Source organism: Aedes albopictus, chromosome 2, assembly GCF_035046485.1.
Source record: "Aedes albopictus strain Foshan chromosome 2, AalbF5, whole genome shotgun sequence".
Taxonomy (NCBI): Eukaryota; Metazoa; Arthropoda; class Insecta; order Diptera; family Culicidae; genus Aedes; species Aedes albopictus.
In genome coordinates, this window is record NC_085137.1 from 495,338,511 (window position 1) to 495,360,096 (window position 21,586).

General features: G+C 38.8%; 1 protein-coding gene across 1 annotated transcript in view; it reads right to left on the bottom strand.

Moving 5' to 3' along the window:
* LOC109408343 (uncharacterized) overlaps positions 1-21,586 on the bottom strand; it is a 160,720-nt gene that overhangs the window by 107,487 nt on the left and 31,647 nt on the right. Inside the window, exon 2 of the mRNA XM_019681640.3 lies at positions 14,088-14,908. Within this exon, the coding sequence (XP_019537185.3) occupies positions 14,088-14,277 (190 nt within the window). The 5' untranslated portion in view covers positions 14,278-14,908. The remainder of the gene's footprint in view (positions 1-14,087; positions 14,909-21,586) is intronic.

The window sequence follows — 21,586 nt, forward strand, 5'->3', positions numbered from 1 at the left end:
TACACACAATGAAACATCATGGGATTGGTTGGGATTTAATTTATTTATTTTCTCATTGTTTAAATGTCGTTTTTGCATTTGTGTATTTTTTTTTTTATCATTTAACATTAGATGCTTGAATTAGACTTCTACTTCTTCCAAAAATGTGAATAAAAAAAATATTTACAATTTTCAAAAAATCGTCGGGAGCTTCTACACTATTTTCGTCACATTTTTAATTAATTTTGTCGAGTCCTTTCAAATAATTCCCCATTTGAAAATTTGCATGGCTTGAATGTATTCAAAGAACTTTGCTATCACACGGATTTTGCCAGAAATTCTCCCAAAATGCCCAACTATGTATTCCTGGAAGTTTTACAGAAACTTCTTCCTAGTTGTTTTTTTATAATTCTGTATGATTTTTTGTTATTTTTTCTCAAAGTTTACGTATCCTTAAAACGATTAAAGTTTCTTCTCGAATGTCAATGAACCTGCGATAAAGATTTTTATGCTTTTTTGTTAAATATTTTACAGATTCATTCTAAAATTAAAATTCCCAAAAAACTTAAAAAATTTTATCCATATTTTTTTGTTTTTGGTAATTCTTCCAGGAATTGATGATCTGCTTTTTTCTTCAAGAGTTATGCCAAATATTTCAACTAACAATTTAGGAATTACTTGAGAAATTCTTCCTAGATTTACTCCTATACTTAAAAAACAATCAGGTACCTATTTCTTTAAAGTTTTAGGAATTCTATCACAAAATCGCTAAGAAATTGTCTAATGGAGCATTTTCTGCTTGAAACATCAAAAAATATAAATATATTCAACTCGTTTTTTTAATTTGAATGAAATTTTGTTCATATGCTGTATATTGTGATTGATTTAGTTTTGCACCAACACATATTTTTTTCAAATTTAACTTTTGAAAAAACCGGATGAAAATAAAAGTAATTTTTACTTTAAAAATAAACATGATTTAAATTGAAAACGGCTTGTTAGATTGAAATGATATCTCCAAAGATGTTTAAGTATATTTTGGGAACTTTTTTCTTTGTAGAATGCTGAATTGGTGGCATACGACATGGCATATTTTTTCGTGCAAATGATTGATCATATTTCACTAAAACATTAAAATCCAAAATCCTTCAAAACAAAATCCGTATATTTTATGTTGACTTGTGTTTTTTTTACTAGAATGCATCGTAAGAAAAAAAAATATGCAAGTTTTTTTTCAGAATTGAAATGCAAAATCTATGTTTGGTATCAACAATATCTTTCTGTTTCTTTTGAACATCGATAAAAAAAACTAAAAAAAAATGGTTAGAAGCTTTGGACTATCCTAGACTATTTGGAAAATGTTGATCAAAGCCAGCGTTCAACGGTAAGGGTAAGGATTTTTAAAAATGAATTAAATTACATCTAACATAGATACGTGATGCCTTTTGCTTTCAGAGTATTATTGCATAATCTAAAAGCATAGTAGCTACCCGAGCGAAGTCTGATAGCAACTTGAAAACTAACTTTGATGCTGTGATATTGCGAATTCTGATAACTCAGATTGTTGTCGTTTTGGTCGTTTTAATGGTTGAAACATCAAAAATGAGAGTAGCATAATGTTCCTGTGACAACAAATTGAAAACAATTCTTGCTATCGAAGGTAGCAAATGATAACTGGTTTTGTTACCAGCACAAGAAAAATGAGTCATGAACTAGATTTTTGCATTGAAGGTAAACTGGCCCCATCAATTTTCTAAGGAATCCACCATTACTACAGATGTTTCCTTAAAAAAATTGCTGGCAATATACTGCTTTTGAAATAGGATTATGAACATAATTTCTTATACAACTTTTTTTAGGTATACTGTACGAGTTGAACTACACAATCCATACCAAACTGTGCCTTGTAAAGTTTGGCACATTTATTCAATTGGAAATATAGGTCATCAAAACCCAACTTTCACTTGCACACTTGGATCCTAATGTTCCAGCTCAGTATTTTTTTTTTTTTCATCTTTTTAGTGAGTTCAGATTTGACTCGGTACACTTTATTATCATTATTTTCCGATTCTTATTATTATTATGTTTAACTTCTGATTTTGAAAGAAGGAAAAGCCCTTTTGAGTGATTTCTTGACAATTGTTGATTTTTTGACAATTGTTTTGCTTAACTCGTTATCTCATTTACAGAGTTACAACAAAAGAGCCGAGTGTACCGAGATAAATCTACCGCTGAGAACTCAGTAAAAAGATGGGAAAGCTCAATGGAGACTTGTCTATTATAACTTCTATTACATATTATTATGTTAATTTCCTCCTTTTAATATGTTGCTGAGATTCCTATAAATTCTTGGCTAACATACTCTAATGAAGGTTTTAAGCTCAATAGTATCAAATAAAATCAAAGAAATACTAAAATCCAGTTCACGTAAGACGCTATTATTGACAATTGGACGATTGCACGAGAGGTTAAGAACTTCTACATGCATAACCCTCTTCTATCTAAGTTGTCTACACCGCTGCGTTGCTGAGTACCCATTCCAGTAAAACCTCAAGAGCATCCATCATCCAAGACGGAGTCATCGCCGTCGTCGTTTCAACCTACCCGGCCTTAAGAAGTGGCTCCGCGTAAAAACGGATTACGTTACGGCGATTGTACTCGGCGTCGCCGCCAGCCTCGATCTCACAGCAGATTTCTGCATGTCTTGTTCACTTGACTCTCGTAACAGGAAGAAAAATGGGACGGCGACGACGCCCCGTCATATTGAATCACTCGCGTGCTTTTGGGGTCGTGCCGGGCCGATTGGACCGACCGCAAGCGCAGAAGAAGAATGCATGCTCTCTCCCGGCAGTCATTAGGGAAAACAGCGCGAGACCTCAGATGAATATGTGTAAAATTGCTCGCTTAGTCGGCTAATTAATCCCTCCGTCAGATAATCGATCCAATTATGCTCGACAGATTGGCGCCCAACTTTCGCCTAGCTCTGAGCTGGTTGGTCCTGGCGCATACCTTCCCCATCTGCAGCTCTAGCAATAAAATAAAACAGTCCGCTTTATGATGATTACCGTGGAGTTGAAAGTGAGACCCCAATCGGCGACCGCGGGCGACCGGTTATCCTCGGAGCTCTGGCAGGCAGCAGGCCAGGTCGTCAACAAACAAACAGGGTGTGTGCGGGAGAAAAGTAGTTCAGTGGAGAAATAAAAGCTGCCTCTGGGTTGGTCACCACAAAGCGACAGGTATTTGCATATCAATCCAGTTGGACCAGTTCGGAGCCGTAGTACACACTCATCCATTATCAGCTCTTGTCGGGTCGGGCGATCCGGTGTATTGTGGCAGAAGAAGCAATATTGATCCAGCTTTTCGGGATGGTCGGATTTGGTGACACGAAGAAATACTGTGTTACTGTTAAGTTTCGAATTTTGGAATGTTGGAACACTAGGTATGTACTGTGTTATCAATTGACATTTTATTCAGAAAACCATTTAGAACACACATTTGAGAACAGACAGCATGAGTGTGAATAACTCCATTGCTGTCACATGTTTCCATTTAAATATTTAGACATTTCAAAACGACATCAAAGAAACGAAGATAGGAAGTTCAGTGAACGGGCACGTACATACATAGGAGAAAGGCAATATCTGAAAACACGCTCATTAAAGTGTAAACATGCTGCAGTCTGCACTTCGACATGTAGGTACGGCGACGCGCCGAAAATACGGTTCAAGCTTTGTTTGACCTGATATCGTTCGTTCCAGTTCAACAGTAAATATTGGTTTTTGCCGGTATTCTTATCCGTGACATGTACAACAACACTTCTAAAGGCGTCGAAGTCTTCAGAGATGCGTAAGAATAATATCACGAAATGCATTTTCATGCATCTGCTCTCGAAGTTGTGCAATTTCAGGATGGTTAAGAGTTTTTTAGGGGAGAAATTCTTGAAATATCTGCATAACGTTATTGTAAAACTCTTTTTTTCAAGTTTTCTAGAAATATAGGGGTCTCCAGTTAGCCTCGTGGTTAAGGCTACGGATCGCCAATCCGCAGAGGGTTCGATTTCCGTTCCGGTCGGGAAAATTTTCTCGACTCCCTGGGCATAGCCTATCATTGTACAGGGTGCGGCAGGAAAAAATGCGAAAAGTTCAAGGCACTATTACACGCTAAATATGGGATGTATATGTGTATTTTTTCATGACAGTGTATCAGTCAATGTCTATATTCTAGCACTGAAAAATAAAAATGAACATATTTGATGTTTAACATGTGATAATGTAGGCCTAATAAGCGGATATCAATAAACTGCGCGCCCAATGGTCATTAAACAAAATGACTATAACAGTAACAAAATTAGCTTAAATTCGATGAACAACCAGACCACACTGATCCAGAGCCATGTACAGGGGATACTCAAAATAACTGGGACAAGTAAAATTTTCACTTTTCAAAAAATGTTCAACTCGCTGTAACTTTTAGAAAAGAGCATCAAATATTCTCAAATTTTTACTGTAAGTTCATCAACTAGTTGTGTATCAGTGGTTCAAATTTGGAAAAGATCGGGCTATTCTTCACGAAGATATAAGGATTCTTGAAAAGGGTATAATTATTCGATAGCCAACTTTGAGCTTTTGTATCTCTGAATTCAATGAACTGATTGCAATGAAATTTTGACCACTCATGACTTATATGATGAACTCTTAAAAACGTTTAACTTAACTTTAAATTTTTAACAAGAGAAAAAGTTATAACGATTTCATTCATTTCACGATTTTTTAGTAAAATCATCAATTTCTAATATGCATCCCATTACTTTCTCAATTTATTAGCGGCTATGTTGTAACTTTCCTTCAAAACACATTTATATATAAGTCATTTAGAGGGAAATTAATTGAACTATAATTAGCATCTCTAATTTTGAAACGATGTTGAAGTTTTGGATAATTTGATGTTTTATTAGAAAAATAATCTTATCGTTATAATTTTCTTCCGTGTTAAGAATTTTAAGTTAAGTCAAAGGTTTTTTATAGCTCATTATACAAGTCATGAATGGTCAAAATTTCATTGCATTCGGTTCATTGAATCCGGAGATATAACAGCTCAAAATTGGCTATCGGATAATTTTACCTTTTTCTAGAATCTTTAAAACTCCGTGGACAATGATCCGATCTTCTCCAAAATTAGACTACTGATACACAACTAGTTGATGAACTTACAGTAAAAAATTGAGAATATTTTATGCACTTTTCGAAAAGTTACAGCGAGTTGAACATTTTTTGCAAAGTGAAAATTTTACCTATCCCAGTTATTTTGAGTAACCCCTGTAGTTTCACATACCAGATGAAATAAGGTCTGGCCAAAGTCTACGGTCCTCGAAAATTTTGTATGGACGAAAGTCTACGAGGGGAGAGGGGGGGTCTGAGATTGCCAAAATTGAGTCTACGTAGTTTATGGACAGCGCCTTATCTGGTGACTAAATCTTGGCCACCCTACACTGAATGACGGCTTGCGGTAATGACCACCATGAAAATGTTTTCAAATTTACCATGGCAAAACGTGATGATCGACCAACAAACGCTTCTTGTGTGCAATTTGTTTTCTCCCATATCAACCGGTTCGATAGCCGAGTGGTAGCGTGCGAGCCTGGTGATCTCAAGGTTCTTGGTTCGAATCCGGTTGCAAACAGAAACTTTTTTTAATTGCAAATCGGGTCCATGGTAAAATTGAAAACATTATTCTGTTGAATTGAAACGAAATTCAGTCTGCACAAATTTAGTGGCGTCGTGTATTTAAATTGACCCTCAGAATAGTAATTTCAACTGCTAGCCGTCTTTCAGTGTACAAACATTTCTCGCGTTTAGTATCATACAGGCGTATCTACAATGATCGATTTCTCTTCGTCGATTTTCTCTTCGAATTATTCTGGAAAATGCGACCAATATTCAGATGATCTCTCGGTGTATTTCGGTGAAGAACGACTAGGACTAGCATCTAAAAAAACAAAAACAACCAAAAATGATATGCATGCCAAGTTATTAGCCGAAGAGGAAATCGATGAAGAGAAATCGATCATTGTAGATACGCCCGTATGATACTGAGCGCGAGATTTGTTCAGAAACCAGTTTATTTTGCTTCCTTAGGTTATTCCTTAGAGATTTGTTAGGGAATTCTGCCTAGAAATTCCTTCTGATATTTCTCCAGAAGTTACTTTAGTATTTGCCCCAGAAATTTATCCTGGGATTCCTCCATAAGTTTTTCTAGATTTTCATCGGTAGTTCTTTCTGGGATTCTTCCTGGAAATGTTTTCTGGAACTAGTCCAGGAATAACTCTTGGATTCCTTCTGAGATTTCTGCAGAGTTCATTTTGGTATCCGTGCAGAAGTTGCTTCCGAAACATCACTTTCTCTCTATGATCTGTAACCGTTCAGTTACAAAATCTCCCGATTTATTCTGATGTGTGCGTATTTATAGGGAAAATGTAGTATTTGTTTGATTAGTTTTTGGTTTTAATAGTAAAGTTTTGTTAGTTAAAAGTAAAATTGTGATGTGTATTAGATTTGTTAGAATTTAGAAATCTGAATGTTAATTGTATTTTGAATCAACTGTGCTCAAAATGGGCGGCGGGCGAAATCTTGACAGTGGTAGCAAATGTAGGCAAATGGATGGTTGTTTGCTACCAAGGATATGAAAGAGGAAGAAAGGATTAAGGAACAGAAGAAAAGATAGACTGGAAGGCATTTTAAGGCTTGAGCTGATCGCCATGACCAATTCTAATCCGGCGTTCGTGTGAGACAGACTAAAGTGAGTTTTTCTTTAAAGTGGCAATGAATAGTGCAGTATTTCTGTGAACCGTGGAGTAACCGCGCCATAATTGTCGGCCTTGGTGATGCAAGTGCCTAATTTCTGATTACATTACACTTCAGGACCTTTTTGATCTACCTTTTGGTACCGTCACTAAAGCGCCACCTCACCGTCCACACGTTTTGGCCTAGATCGGTTAACCGGTCCATGCCTAAACGTAAAAGACCTGACTCTCTGGTCATTACAATCGGCCTTGTGAGAGTTCCTCGGACTGTAAGTCCTAAACGTCAAGGAGGACCCTTCTCGGCGTGGCCGTGATCCGTCGATCTTGCCAACGAAGGAAGACGCCCTAGCCAAGCCCAGGTCACGAAAGTGGCCCTACAGCAGTGGAAATTTGCCTTTTTCCACCCAAACACATACACTCTTCCATAGTCAAAGAAATACCATAGTTTCCGCACACCTTGATTTGCGTACCACTCCGAATTACCCAGTAGCATGCCAGCCCTGAGACAGTTCGAGGGGTCTCATGCTACTGAGCTAGTTGATCCGGGAGTATTGGTTCAGCCGCTGAGTCTATTGAACAATCGGTAAGCCTCAGTAAGTCTCAGAACGTCTTTTGAATTCCATATGGATTTCATACAGCTATCTGGGAACTCTACAGTAGTTCATTCTAGGAGTCCTCTAGAAGTTGCTTTTGAGAATCATACAAGAGTTCATCCTGGAAATCCTCCAGAAGTACTTTCTGCAAATCCGTCTGCGGTCGTTCATGAACCACGTAGACTTTTAAGGCGAAGGGAAGCTCGGGCCAAAGTTTTCGCTACCTACAAATTTCATTTTTTTTTGTATAGACAAAAGTCTACGAGGGGGAGAAGGGTCTGAGATGACCAACTTAGTTTTTACTCTATAGATTAACGGCTACGCAGTCTTAGGGTTCAAAAAACGAGTTTTATTATTCACCCGACGTTTCGACACGGGGATAGTGTCTTCCTCAGGGGGAAAGAAAAACCGTTGAACTGTTTAAGTGATTTCGAAGTCATAGCATAGCATAGCATAGCATAGCATAGCATAGCCGACCGTACACATCCTGGGGTGGCTGTCGATAAAGACGTTTAATGCGCCAGAAAGTTGCCTGGGACTTGACAAACCTTTCATTTAACGAACTCTCGACACCTGGCCAGGTCCTTACGATCAGCGGGGATGGGGAGGAAATGTTGATTAGATATCTACTCAGAATATGTCCAAGAACTTGGTCCACTTCATAGATATCTGGAGTTGAAAATTGGATGGGGTTTAATGGGGTGCTTTCCGTGGCGAGAAAGCGCATTACTATTTGTTATACATTTAGTTTCAATCATTTACCTTGTTACCGCTGAAATAGTAAATATTAGTACACAGTAAGTATGATAGTTTAATAAAAGGTTGATGAAGGTACTATTGAATTATTGAATTCAACTGAATACTTTAAAAAACAGTTGATTATTTTGGGAAATTTGTCCGCAGCTTCCGAAGGTAAGCACAGCAAGTTGTATGATCGTCAGCCACGTCCGTTCAGCCGGTGTCCAGCCAAAAAAAAGGCGCCATGCGACTAGAACTGAATTCCGTACTGATGGTCACTTAATACCATGGTGGTTCACTTTGACCGGCGCAAAACTGAGGTCGACCGCGATCCGATAATTAAGACACTAACACCATCCGAAACATTCAACTTTCATAAGCCAAATCCCGAAAAAAATCACACGAAAAATTTGCTGTCAAACGCAAAAACCACCTGCACTCGCGGTCACCGTCTACTTCGATCCTCTGTTTAAGTGATTTCGAAGTCATGTACCAAAAACGACACAAAACGAGACAGTTAAAGTTAGACAAAACATTTGACCAAAAACGTTAATATTTATTTTCCCCCTGAGGAAGACACTATCCCCGTTTCGAAACGTCGGGTGAATAATAAAACTCGTTTTTTGAACCCTAAGACTGCGTAGCCGTTAATCTATAGAGTCAAGATTACAGTCGATTCCCAACAGCAGCTTAGTTTTTACGTTATACGTTTATGATCATCCAGTTTCTTCTTCAAATTTAGAAGCCCCCTTTTTGTTAGCACGGAAACGATCGATGCTTACAGTAAGCATTTTCGCTCTTTGAATTAAGCACGACACTAGACAACGGACTAGCATGCAACGCCCAGTGACACAGTCGAAAACTTTTCTTGACAGCTGCGGCGGGAATCTAACCCGCGCTCCTCAGTACGATGCGTCTAAGAGCTTGATGGCACTATCCGCACGACCACGGAGCCGCACATTGATGTTCCTTATGGAAATCTTCCAGAAGTTATGTCTGGGAATCCTCCAGAAGTTTCTTCTGAAAAACCACCAGGACTTTTTGTGGGAATCCCCTTAGATTTATTTATCAAATTACTGAACCCCAAACCAAACTCATGTGAGATTCGGTCACCAAAGAATCTGAAGAATTTACTGGAAAAAACCCCTGAAGGAACCTCTTGGAGGCAAGTGTAAAATAGCAAAAGAACGTTCGCACTCTCAATCACCGAATGACTTTCAGCTGATTGAAGCAAAACGCGCTCATTGCTTAAAAGTGAGGAAGAATAAAAGTATGACCGTCAGATGACTTTTTGGTTTACTAGAGATATCTAGGTGTATCATAAAGCCAATTTCTCTCCGTTTCTCTATTATTCTCTTACTCTTCTACTTTCATTAGCTCTAATTCACGGTCTGATTGAATCCCTGAAGAATTCCCTACACACAGGAATTCTTGGAGAAATATCTAAGAATCCTGAGAAAAATCCCGGCTGGGAGATCTTATACTTAATAGAATTCCCGTTGGATTATCTGAATATATCTTGGCAGAAGTCTTTGAATGAATACCAGGAGGAATCCCTGAAGGATTCCAGCAAGAATTCCCGAAAGAATCCTTTCAGATTTTCCAAAGTAATGCCGGCAGAAATCAATAAAGTTATTTCTGAAGGAATCCCGATCTGACGGAATCCTTAGAGGAATCATGGCAGAAATCCCGAATGGAAGCTGAGCAGACATCCCTCAAAGAATCATAGAAGAAATCCCGAAAGGAAATATTGACGAAATCGCTGTATAAACTCGAAAAGAGAAACCTCATCAGAAATTCCAGCACAAATACCCGGATTTCCTGAAGAACTCCACTTTTATGCAGAAATTTCATATCTGGAGCTCGATTTGAAAAGGTCGTATGTGCTTTTGTCGATTAAAAATTCGATCAGTTGGATTCGCTTATTATAGCAAAAACCGTTGAAATTGAACAAAGTTGATACATACAGCAGAATCATCACAAAACAGGCTTTCCGTTCCATCATTAAAAATCTCCAAAATATCTTCCCTATTGCTACAATAACTAAAATAAACTGATCGAATTTTATAGCGACAAATGTACATACGACCTATTCAAATCGAGCTCCAGATATATTCTTTCATATTCCTTTTCGGGAGAATTCCCTTAACCCATTAGGGTCTTTTTTTTACTCAAACTGTTTAGGAATTCCAGTACGAATCCCTGAATCAATGTCGAATAGAATACCTTAAAAATTCTTTCAAGATTTTCTGAAGCAATCTCTGTACAAATCACTGAAGAGATCTCAGAAGCAAAAATTCCGGAAGGAACATCTGGAATACCATCGAGAAATGCCGGAAAGATCACGTGAAGGTATTCCGAGAGAATTCCATCTAATTTCTTCACACTACTCTCTACCTTACTCTATCTACCTCTATCCTCTACTTTATCGTCTTCCCTGCTCTCTATTCCAACCCTCTGTACACGGAACTACAGATCAACCCAAATTTAAGTTGTTTTGACGCAATCCCTGTCTTCCGTGGAATTACCCAAATTTGCATCAAACAGCGATAGTGGCGCGTAAGTAGTTCTCGTGTGCTCGCTGCAGAATAATTTACCCAGTGGTACATAAGTTGTTTTCATCCAGCGGAGGCCTTATTGGACGCAAATTTAGGTTAAGTCAAGATAAGCCAAATTTAACTTCTTCCACGGAGCTGCTCGGATGTGTCAGTTCTTCTTTTTTTGTTTTTAACAACATTCTTGTGGGATGAGTGAGAAAACAACCCACCCAATGCTGAGTAAAAACCTAAAACGCTAGGAAATAGCGACCACTGTCAAATGCGAAAACAACAACAACTTTTTGTTTAACGTTTATTTTTGATTGTTGGTCAATTTTCGGTATCTTTTTTTCCACTTCTAATGATCACAAAACACTGCAAAATCACATTAATATTAATGTACGGGAAGAGGGGAACGCGATTAGTTGAATAAAGCAACCCAACAAGGAGCAATGTGAAGGTGCATTTCGTGTGTGGCTCAGAACATCAAACAAAGCAGCGTTTGTTGCTTACACACTCGTTTCAATTTGCGCGAATATGACTTCCATTTGCGCGAATAATCTACTCTACACTCTACACGCCTACTCAATAAATACGATGCATAAATTCCATGGTATCATTGCTCAAAGAACCATTCCGTAGCCGCCATCTTGGATTTCAAAATAACGTCGGATGTCTATTTGAGAGTTCTACTCATTAAGCCCGTTCGATGAGATACCCATATCGATAGTATTCGAAGCAGCATATACAAATACTACCACACTCATTGATTAAATCCGATATCAACATTATAATATCGTTAATGTTGATATCGGATCGATATCAATATTTTGAGATAATACTTGATAAACTAGGTGCAAATTGATGAGAAATCGTCATTTTTGTCATCTTGTCAGCCTACGAGGGCTCTACCAATTTAAACCGAATCAAAGTGGTTTTAATCCTTTTTTATCACATTCTAGTAAACAAGCAAGAAAAATTTTAAATCCCAGACTTTATGTAATGTATGGCGGCCTAGTTTCAACAAGAATGACCCAAATTTATTCGGAAATGGAATCTTTTTGAAAATTGAAAGAAATGCATCCGGAAGATCATCTAAAAATCCTTTGATATGTCCAGTTCATTTCTTTTTTCAATAATTTATCAACAGGCTTCCTCCGAGAGACAAAAAAATGTCTCTGGAAGTTACGTTTGAAAATTCGCGTGAAATTCTTTTGAAAGTTCGGGAAAAAATGATTTCAGGTTCGCATTAAATTCTTTCAGATCAAAAAATTCTGCAAAAAATATTATTTATAGGATCTTTTTTCAGACTTATTGTTGTTGAATCTACAATGGATCAGATGTTCGCCATCCGCCAGGTGTTGCAGAAATGCCGCGAATACAACGTGCCCACACATCACTTGTTCATCGATTTCAAATCGGCGTATGATACAATCGATCGAGAATAGCTCCGGCAGATTTGACACGAATACGGATTTCCAGATAAACTGATACGATTGATCAAGGCGACGATGGATCGAGTGATGTGCGTAGTTCGAGTATCAACAACACTCTCGGGCCCCTTCGAATCTCGCAGAGATTTACGACAAGGTGATGGTCTATCGTGCTAGATGGTGTAATAAAGAGAGCGGGGATAAACAGGAGTGGAACGATTTTCACGAAGTCCGTTCAGCTGCTTGGTTTTGCTGATGATATTGATTTTATAGCTCGTAAATTTGAGACAAAGGCGGAAACGTACATCCGACTTAAAGAGTGAAGCCAGGCGAATCAGATTAGTCATTAATGTGTCGAAGACAAAGTACATGATGACAAAGGTATCCAGGGAGGAATCACCGCGCTGGCCACCCCGAATTTATATCGACGGTGATGAAATCGAGGCGGTTGAAGAATTCGTGTACTTGGGCTCACTGGTGACCGACGACAACGACACCAGCAGAGAAATTCAGAGGCGCATTGTGGCAGGAAATCGAGTTTTCTTTGGACTTCGCAGAACTCTATGATCGAACAAAATTCGCCGTCACACGAAGCTAACTATCTACAAAACGCTGATAAGACCGGTAGTTGAGCCGGGGCCCGTGGCGTAGTTGGTCACACGTCCGCTTCATATGCGGATGGTCATGGGTTTGATTCCCAGCCCCGGCACTTGCAATTTTTCGTCAGTTGCTTTTCCCCCGAGAGCAACTGACACTAACCCTCTTCTGAGCCCCATGGCTCAAACGGACCCGGATACCTGGACATCGGCGAACTGCTACTCATAATGGACCCCCAATCGGACTGGAAAGGAACAACGGCCATCCATCATCATCCTTGTGCTCATCATTCTACTAGGTATAAAGTAGAAAAAGTGAAAACAGCAGAAAGGCACCAGTTCGATAAAGTAGAATAGAATCTAGGCGCTGTACAAAAAATGTAAGTGCAGCTGTCAATTGAAATTGCTCACGTAGTGCCCCAGTGGACAGAAGAGCTGTACATTAGGTTAAGTGATTAAGAATAAAAAAAGACCGGTAGTTCTCTATGGTAGAGATGCCGGATTATTTTATCAAAAATCTGTATCAATACAGATTTTTCTGTATCGCCGTTGAGAGTACAGCAAACACCAACAATTTTAGAATTCGATAGGAACTAATAAAATAGTGTTAGTTTTTGGACGGTTTTTATTTTTTTCGGGTATTTATTTCTCTGAGACGTTTGTAGAAATGCACAAATTTTCATAATATTTTCTAAGCTTAAGCAGTAATATATAAAGTTTTCAATAAATTTATTGAAAATGACTTTAATTTTCAGAATATTTCTTGATTTCTGGAGAGATCTGTATCGCATTTAGAAAATCTGTATTTTTCTGTATTCTGTATCTTGTCTGTATGGAGTGTAAAAAATCTGTATAATACAGAAAAATATGTATATCTGGCAACTCTGCTCTATGGGCACGAAGCATGGACCCTACGTGCAGAGGACCTTGGAGTTTTCGAACGGAAGGTGTTGCGTACGGCGGAGTGCAGGTGGAAGACAAGACTTGCAGAAGGCGATTGCACCACGAGCTGCGTCAGCTGCTGAGAGAACCAACCATCGTCCATACCGCGAAAATCGGGAGGCAACGGTGGGCGAGTCACATCATCAGAATGTTGGATAGCAACCCGACTAAAATGGTTATCGAGAGCCATTCAACCGGTACAAGTAGACGTGGTGCACAACGGGCTAGATGGGTCGATCAAGTGGAGGCCGATAAACGGACCTTTCTCAGAGTGCGGAACTGGAGACACACTGCTATATGCCGAGTACACTGGAGACGACTCTTAGGTACAGCAGAGGACACTCAGGCCTTAGTCTAACCGGTAAGATAAGTATGTTATTTAATCTACAAACTCCAGGCACAACTTTTCCTTTAGAAATGTCACCCAAAGTGTTGAGACAATCAGTAAAAGTAAATGTCCCATTACTCACCTTTCGGCATCCCACAGGGCCCCTTGGTGCGGGAATTGTCCAGGAAATCGAGGTCATACTTTCGCGCCGGTGGAAACGTCAAAGCAACGTGGGCTTCGACAACCGGTCCCAGTAGTGCTGCGATCACCACCACCAGCACCACCGTCGTCGCCACGCACAGCGACCGCTTGTTGACTCTGTTCATCTTCATGGTAAACTTCTTGCGACTGGCGACTGGCGCGCGTATTATTGGCACATTGGACAAAAATAAATTCACAACCAAAATCACACTCAAACGCCACTCATCGATTGCCTAACACGAAACAAATCGAGTTGCATCAGGTTTCACACTTTTTTTTACACTTCTCTCTGATCGATTATATTTGCTTCGTCCTCTCTGGGGAGGTCGATCGGATCGGAATCTTGCCTCTAACGAAACGCTTCGAAGATCTTCGATTTCAGCGGAACCTTTCTAATTTTCACACTTCTTCATGCGCTTCACGCTCCACTCCGAATGACACTTTGATGGGTATTTTGAGACACTTTTCGGATCCCCGGATCCAGTTGGCCGCACCCGCGAAGGTATTTGTTTGTCTGATGATTACCGCTCGGAGGTGATATTCAAATCACCGCGCAACCGCACTGAATATCACACGTATTTTCGTAACCGATCAGATTACACACACGCGCGGTATAGCGCTGCTCCAGCAGCGCGATCGATCGCGCCGTCGTCGGTTGCTGCGACGGACGGTTGATCGATTCCTCGTTCCGGATTCCGGGGGTGCGGATGCTCTCAGATAGTCGGATTTGCACAGCTCAGTGGAAGTACTCGCGGCACGAAACTGAAAGTACACATTCAGAGGAGAAACAAAAAAAGTTCATTAAAATTCGATTTGCGACGGAGGTGTGTTGGATGTGCGTGGGTCAGTACATAGTAGGTAATTAGAGGTTGGGCTAGGCTTTAAAGAAGTCTGTAAGTCGCAGACGGAATAAGTTAATGAAAAATTACAGCCCAAGCGGAACGAATCATTAAAGAGCCAAACATAATAGATCTATAATAATCAGATTCTCAGACGCTTGGATCTTGGAATCTGTCCCAACAAATATCGATGCTTGAATGGCTTCAAATAACTAAATTCCGTAACATAACAAACTACACACGCAGATTTTATTCCTAAGCATTTGCTTCAACATTAGCACCTTACTACACATGGCTATATAATGACACGTTACTATGAATAGCCATTTGACCAAATCATTAGTATTACTTATTCAATCAAGCGAACCAACTTAAAACCAAAATAGTCCAATGAAGCACCGCAGCGGTTCAAGAAGAAACCGATCACGAGCACCTAATCGCCAATCCAACCCAATCCAAGTCAAGCTTCGGCATCTCGACTCTCGACTCTCGACTCGGACTCGTTAATTTCGCTAAATGGTCAACCTAATAGAGCACGCCCGGTCCCGTACCGGGGGCAGCAGTTGCATCACCCAGAGAAAAACACCTTTTTCGTGATGAATTCAAGTCATATGACGACGATTGCTAGCCTCTCGGACCTCCTAGGCTAGAGAGCCCCCTTAAATAGGTAGGTAGGTATGTGCAATGCACCACACGCATACCCCCCTTCTAGCGGGGAGAAACGAAAAAGAAAGCGTTTTATCAGCTGTTGGCTGGAGAAAATTTACATAACATAGACTTGCGGTGGTGGTGGTGGTGGTGGCGGCGGTGTAGCTAACAGCTGAAACAGTTTTTTCGCGAAAAACAGCAGCCCCCCTCTAAGCACGCAGCTAATCTTGTATAATTGATTCGAATGCTGAACGCCTCGGAAATGCTGGAGAAATGCGCTCGCAAGTATCCGCCAGCACACGCAACGCGATGCGTTGCAACTTGGGGGAACCTCAACGCAGTTGAGTCCTCGAATTTAGTGAATTGAACATTGGACAAGAATGGAAATTTGGGAACAAATTTTGCAGTCATTCGAAGTTTTTGGTTATCATTTTTTTGCCTTTCTCGTGCACCAAGGTGTACCGAAAGGCTATATGTTCACTCCAAAAACGAAAAGCTGATAGAGCCCTTGAGTCTTATATACCAATCGACTCAACTCGATTAGTTGAGATGATGTCTGTGTGTATGTATGTGTGTGTATGTGAACAAAGAGATCACCTCATTTTTAGATAGTAAATATGAACCGATTTCAAAGACCGATGGGGTATATTGTCCCATTGTTTCCTATTGAAAATCGTTCAGATTGGTCCTGCCGTTCCGGAGTTATGGCTATTTAGGTGTTTCGGACCGGTACCCCAGGAAAGGGCAGATATGAAAATGCAACAAACCCATGCATGCGACCCATCAAACCATGGCATTTTCGATTATCTGTTGAACGGTAAGCAGGAAAATAGTCGCAGACTATATCTGAACCAGTAGTGTTCTGGAACCAGTTCCGGGTGTCCCGCCAGGAGTGACCAAATATTTCGACACATCACATCGCCATTTCTTTTATAACCTGATGAACGGTTACCAGGAAAATAGTCTCAGGCCATTTTCCTGGAAAGCAGGAAAATAGTCTCAGACCATCTGAACCGGTAGTATTCCGGAGCCAGTTCCGGGTGTCCCGCCGGAAGTGGCCCAATATAAAGTGAACCAAACCCATGCATGCGACATATCACATCGCCACTTTTTCTATAACCTGATGAACGGTAAGCAGAAAAATATTCTCAGACCATGTCTGAACCATAAGTATTCTGAAACCCGTTCCGGGTGTCCCACTGTAAGTGGCCAAATATAAAAGTGAACCATCCCCAAGTAACACAGAAAACATCTTTGAAAATAAAATTTGAAAAAGATGTTATAGTGAAGTACTATAATGGTATCTGCACACATCTTGTGTTGAAATCATGTTGTAACTATGCTTGGCAATAACAAGTTACTGAAAAATATTACCCATCCTCATTACAAGTTAGAGATACGTAGATTAAGCTTCGTTTAGACAAGATTTTTGTACCATCATCTTCCTTAAATTAAAGAGGATATGTAAAACATCAGCAGCACATAATTATAACGTTATGTTCCGAATACGTTATTTTTACGTTTTAAATACGTAAATTAGTTTACTGCCTAATTTCACTTACTTGAATGTAATTTATGAAACATTTCTAGCACTTAAAAATAAGGTAATTCAACTACGATTGCTTCCAAATATTTTATTTTATGCTTTTCTATTGTCGCCCCCACTACAAGTATGCTAAGCGGATATACATATAGGTATATTAAAATTCTCAACAATGTTTAGCACAGGCCATAGTCGCCATGGTTTGAAAGATGGGAGTCACCTTTCAACTTCACCTAAATATACCTCTCGTCACCTAATTATCACTATAGGCACTTGGCCCCTGTCACCTACAAGCACTATTTTAACACTATTATCCCGCGAAATATTCTAAAACAGTTTAAGGTGTCATGATGCATCACTAACCTTTCAAACGAATCATAGACTTTTTGTTTTTCAATTATTGTTTGCCTCGCGTTTTTGAAGTGATAAAAAAACTGTCAATTCTGCAGCAACGCAGTTGAAAAAGTATCATCGTAATCACTGCGAGTGAGCATGTAGGATGATACTTTTTCATACGAATATTCGCTTTGGTGGCAGAGAATTATTACTTTGAAATTTCGAGCCATATATCCAACATGGCTGCCGATGCTGATGATGCCGTAAAAAGCCTTAACATATTAGCACCTGGAATTGTCCTTCCTCCAGCTTTGTTATTGTTATACATATGTTCAAAACAGGTAATCCAAAACCAAAAATCACATCGTTGTGAGCCTAGTTGTGAGCCAATGTTTAAAATACGTTACTATGACGTTTTTTCAATGTATTTCAATCGATACAAGTGGTATTCGACAAACTTGTTATAGAGATGTATAAAAGTTGTAATTTAAATGTATTTCTAATATTTTGAGTTCTTCCTTACCGAGCCAGACTAATTACAGTGCCTGCTGAAAAGTTTCATACCAACATTTTTATATACAGCCGTTTGTTCGTCTACAAATATTTTCTCCAATAATTGGTAATCTAATACAGTAAAATATTTAATTAAAAAATCGGCAATAATAGTTTTCTCACTGATAACGAATGTTTAACAGTTTTAAAGAAGATTTTTAATATAACGCAATTGAAACTAGTATTTCAAAACTCCCTGATGGTGCTGTGTCAAAAAGCCACCATGTTGTATGTCTGAAATTTTGTCAGAAAACTTGACAAAATGCACAGAGATAACAAAAACCTCCCTTCTTATATCCTATCCGATGTAAGGCAAGTGAATTCATAAAAAGTGAAAGAGTTCATTTCACCATAAATTTTAAATGGCACATGAATTTAAGGCATAATGACCGAACGTCGAGGTGATAAATTACTAATATAATGTAAGGCTTGAACATTTTTGAGCCATTACCTAATAACAAATAGGTGTCACATTTATTTGCACAGTGTGCGTTTGTTAAATTTAGATTTTCCAGAAAGCAAAAAAATAAGTATATACGATGTTAGCGAAAACGTATTCAATACTTAATTTTATTTTATAAGAAAGTACTGAAAAACATCTTTAATAACATCAATGATGTTTTATAAGCCGCCATTTTTCGCGCTTTTTCGGTGATATAAGTGTACGAAAATAGGTTATCCCTATTTAAAACAAAACATGGAAGTTTGTTCGAAACGTGTATTATATACAATATAGTAACAATTTGTGTTACTTGGGATACTCATGCATGCGCCACATCAAATCGTGGCCTTTTCGATAACCGGTTAGCAAGAAAACAGGTTCAGCTCACATTAGAAACAACTGGCAGTGTTCTGGAATCGCTTCCAGGTGTCCCACTGAAAGTGTCCAAATATAATAATGAACAAAAACAATGCATGCGACTACGAGACGTCAAATCGCGACTGTTTATATAACACTATAACGGTTGGCAATAAGTAGTTGCAGGCCATATTTGGGACAACTGGCAATGTTCTGAAACCGATTCCGAGTGTCTCGCCGAAAGTGGCCGAATGTAAAAGAGAACCAAACCATCATTTTTTTTTTTGGCGTCTAAAAGTTTTAAATTTCGGGAGAAGTGGTGCCGTATGGCTTTTTCTTATTTCGAATTCGTACAAATCGCGTTGGTTTCGTTGTGATTTTCGACGTCTCTATCGACAGCCATGTGGTTGAAATTTGAATGGGATTTAGTATGTGCAATTCAAATTACTTGCATTTTATGGCAAGTTTTACATGAATATTGTAATCAATGATTATAAAATATAGCCTAAAGCCCTTAATTGTGCAGAAAACTACCTCCAGTGAAGGTGGTCAAGCAGTCAACTGAGAGGTCTGATATTTTCAGCTCTGCCTATATGTTAAACATAACGTCGGAATGAGCTTCCCAATTCGATGATGACTTTGATAAAATTCTTGCTTTTCTCAGGATTGAAACATTCGTAGGTGGTACAGTCCCAGACCGCTGTTATGAGAATTTCCTCCTTCCCGTCCGTTACCAAAGCACAGAGAATGGAGCTGATCATTGACTCTAAGGCAAGATTGATTGTGTCGAGTACATATTCGACGAGAAAGGCACTATCACCACAAGGTGGATTAATCTGGGTTTATCATTTTGTAATCGGTCGTTGCTCTAGTTTATTTGCAATGCATGCCTACAAAATTGCACTCACAAAATATAAAAATAGAATATAAGCCTTCCAGATAGGCTTTGTGAGTTAGTTCTTCATTTATGTTATTTTTCGTGAATTGATTTTAGCATTCAGTCAGCGAATGACAGACAAGAAAATCTAAAAAATGTCACACTTTTGAGGCCTTGTGTATCTTACCAGATTTAACAGATGCTTGTGAATATATTTTAAGATGTGATGTCACGGTTGTTCACTTTGCACGAACAAATAAAAGAGATGATAAACTTAACATCGCGGTGGCAGCGTAAAACCTTAGTCATTATGAATCACACTAGGAAACAGTGTCTCAGAAAGTATGGGCACTGGGGTTTCTATATTTTTGGAATACATGGAAATTAAAACATTCAACATTCACCTGTTCTATATAAAAAAAATAATTATCTCAAAATATGCAATCTGTTTCTCAGAGTTCTACTCTTAGTCTCCCATGAGGCTTACGGTTCTCAAAAAAAATGTGTGGGACCAACAAAACCAAGCAATTTTTCGGACAAAAACTACACTAAGGATCGGTAGCTTTGAACCCTCAAAACAAAATTGTAAAAAAAAAAACAAATTAATCCACCTAGCGGTGACGGCGTCTTTCTCGTGCTTTCTAAAACCCATTTCAACAAAACTCAAGTGAAATTTTGATGAACATCGCACTTTCATACGTAAAACAGAAAAAAACCTTAGGATTAAACATAGTTAATCCACCTAGCGGTGCTGGCGCCTTTCCCGTGCCTTCGAAATCCCATTTCAACAAAACTCAAGTGACATGTTGATGAATACTGTTACTTACCGATTTTAGCAACACAAGGTGAATTTTATGTTGCCAAAATGGGGTGTTGCTGAAATCAGTAAAAAAAATGTGTTTTTACAACTTTTATGCGTTATTACGCTCCCCTTAGGTGACGTTAGTAAATTACGTCATGATTTAAAAAAATGTCGTTTTGGAAAACTTAATGAATTTAAATTTTTTAATAGAGGTAAAGCTAAAACATGTATTTAAAATGATTTTGCGATAACAAATTTTGTCAAAAATTTATGTTGCCAAAATCGGTAAACAATTGTTGCCAAAATCGGTAAAAAAATGTTGCCAAAAACGGGTGTTGCCAAAATCGGTAAGAAACTGTACAGCACTTTCATATGTTTAACAAAAATCCATTTTATGGCACCAGAAATCATATCGTTTATATGGCTTTTGATGTTTGAGCCTCAAAATCTCAAAAATCAAAATCGAGCCGAAATATTGGATTTTAGACCGCCATCTTGGATATTCCGGTCGCCATTTTTGGACTCCGGACATCTTCCCTATACCAAATATACCCATATGACCCTAAAACCGGTCATAAACTACATTAAATAGCCGCCATCTTGAATTTCAAGCCGCCATCTTGGACATCTTCCCCATACCAAATACATACACGTATATTTCATGGATTTAGGACTTAAAACTCCATTGAATAGCAGCCATCTTGAATATTCAGCCGCTAACTTGGATTTTAGACCGCCATCTTGGATATTCTGGTCTCCATTTTTGAACTCCCGATATCTTTCTCATACCAAATATACCCATATTGCATAGTTTTAGGGCCTAAAACTGCATTAAATATCCGCCATCTTGAATATTAGACCGTCATTTTGGATATTCTGATCGCCATTTTTGGACTCCGGACATCTTCCCCATACCAAACATACCCATGTTGCATAGTTTTAAGGCCTTAAACTCCATTAAACAACCGCCATCTTGAATGTTGAGCCGCCATCTTGAATTCTAGACCGCCATCTTGGATATTCTGACCGCCATTTCTGAACTCC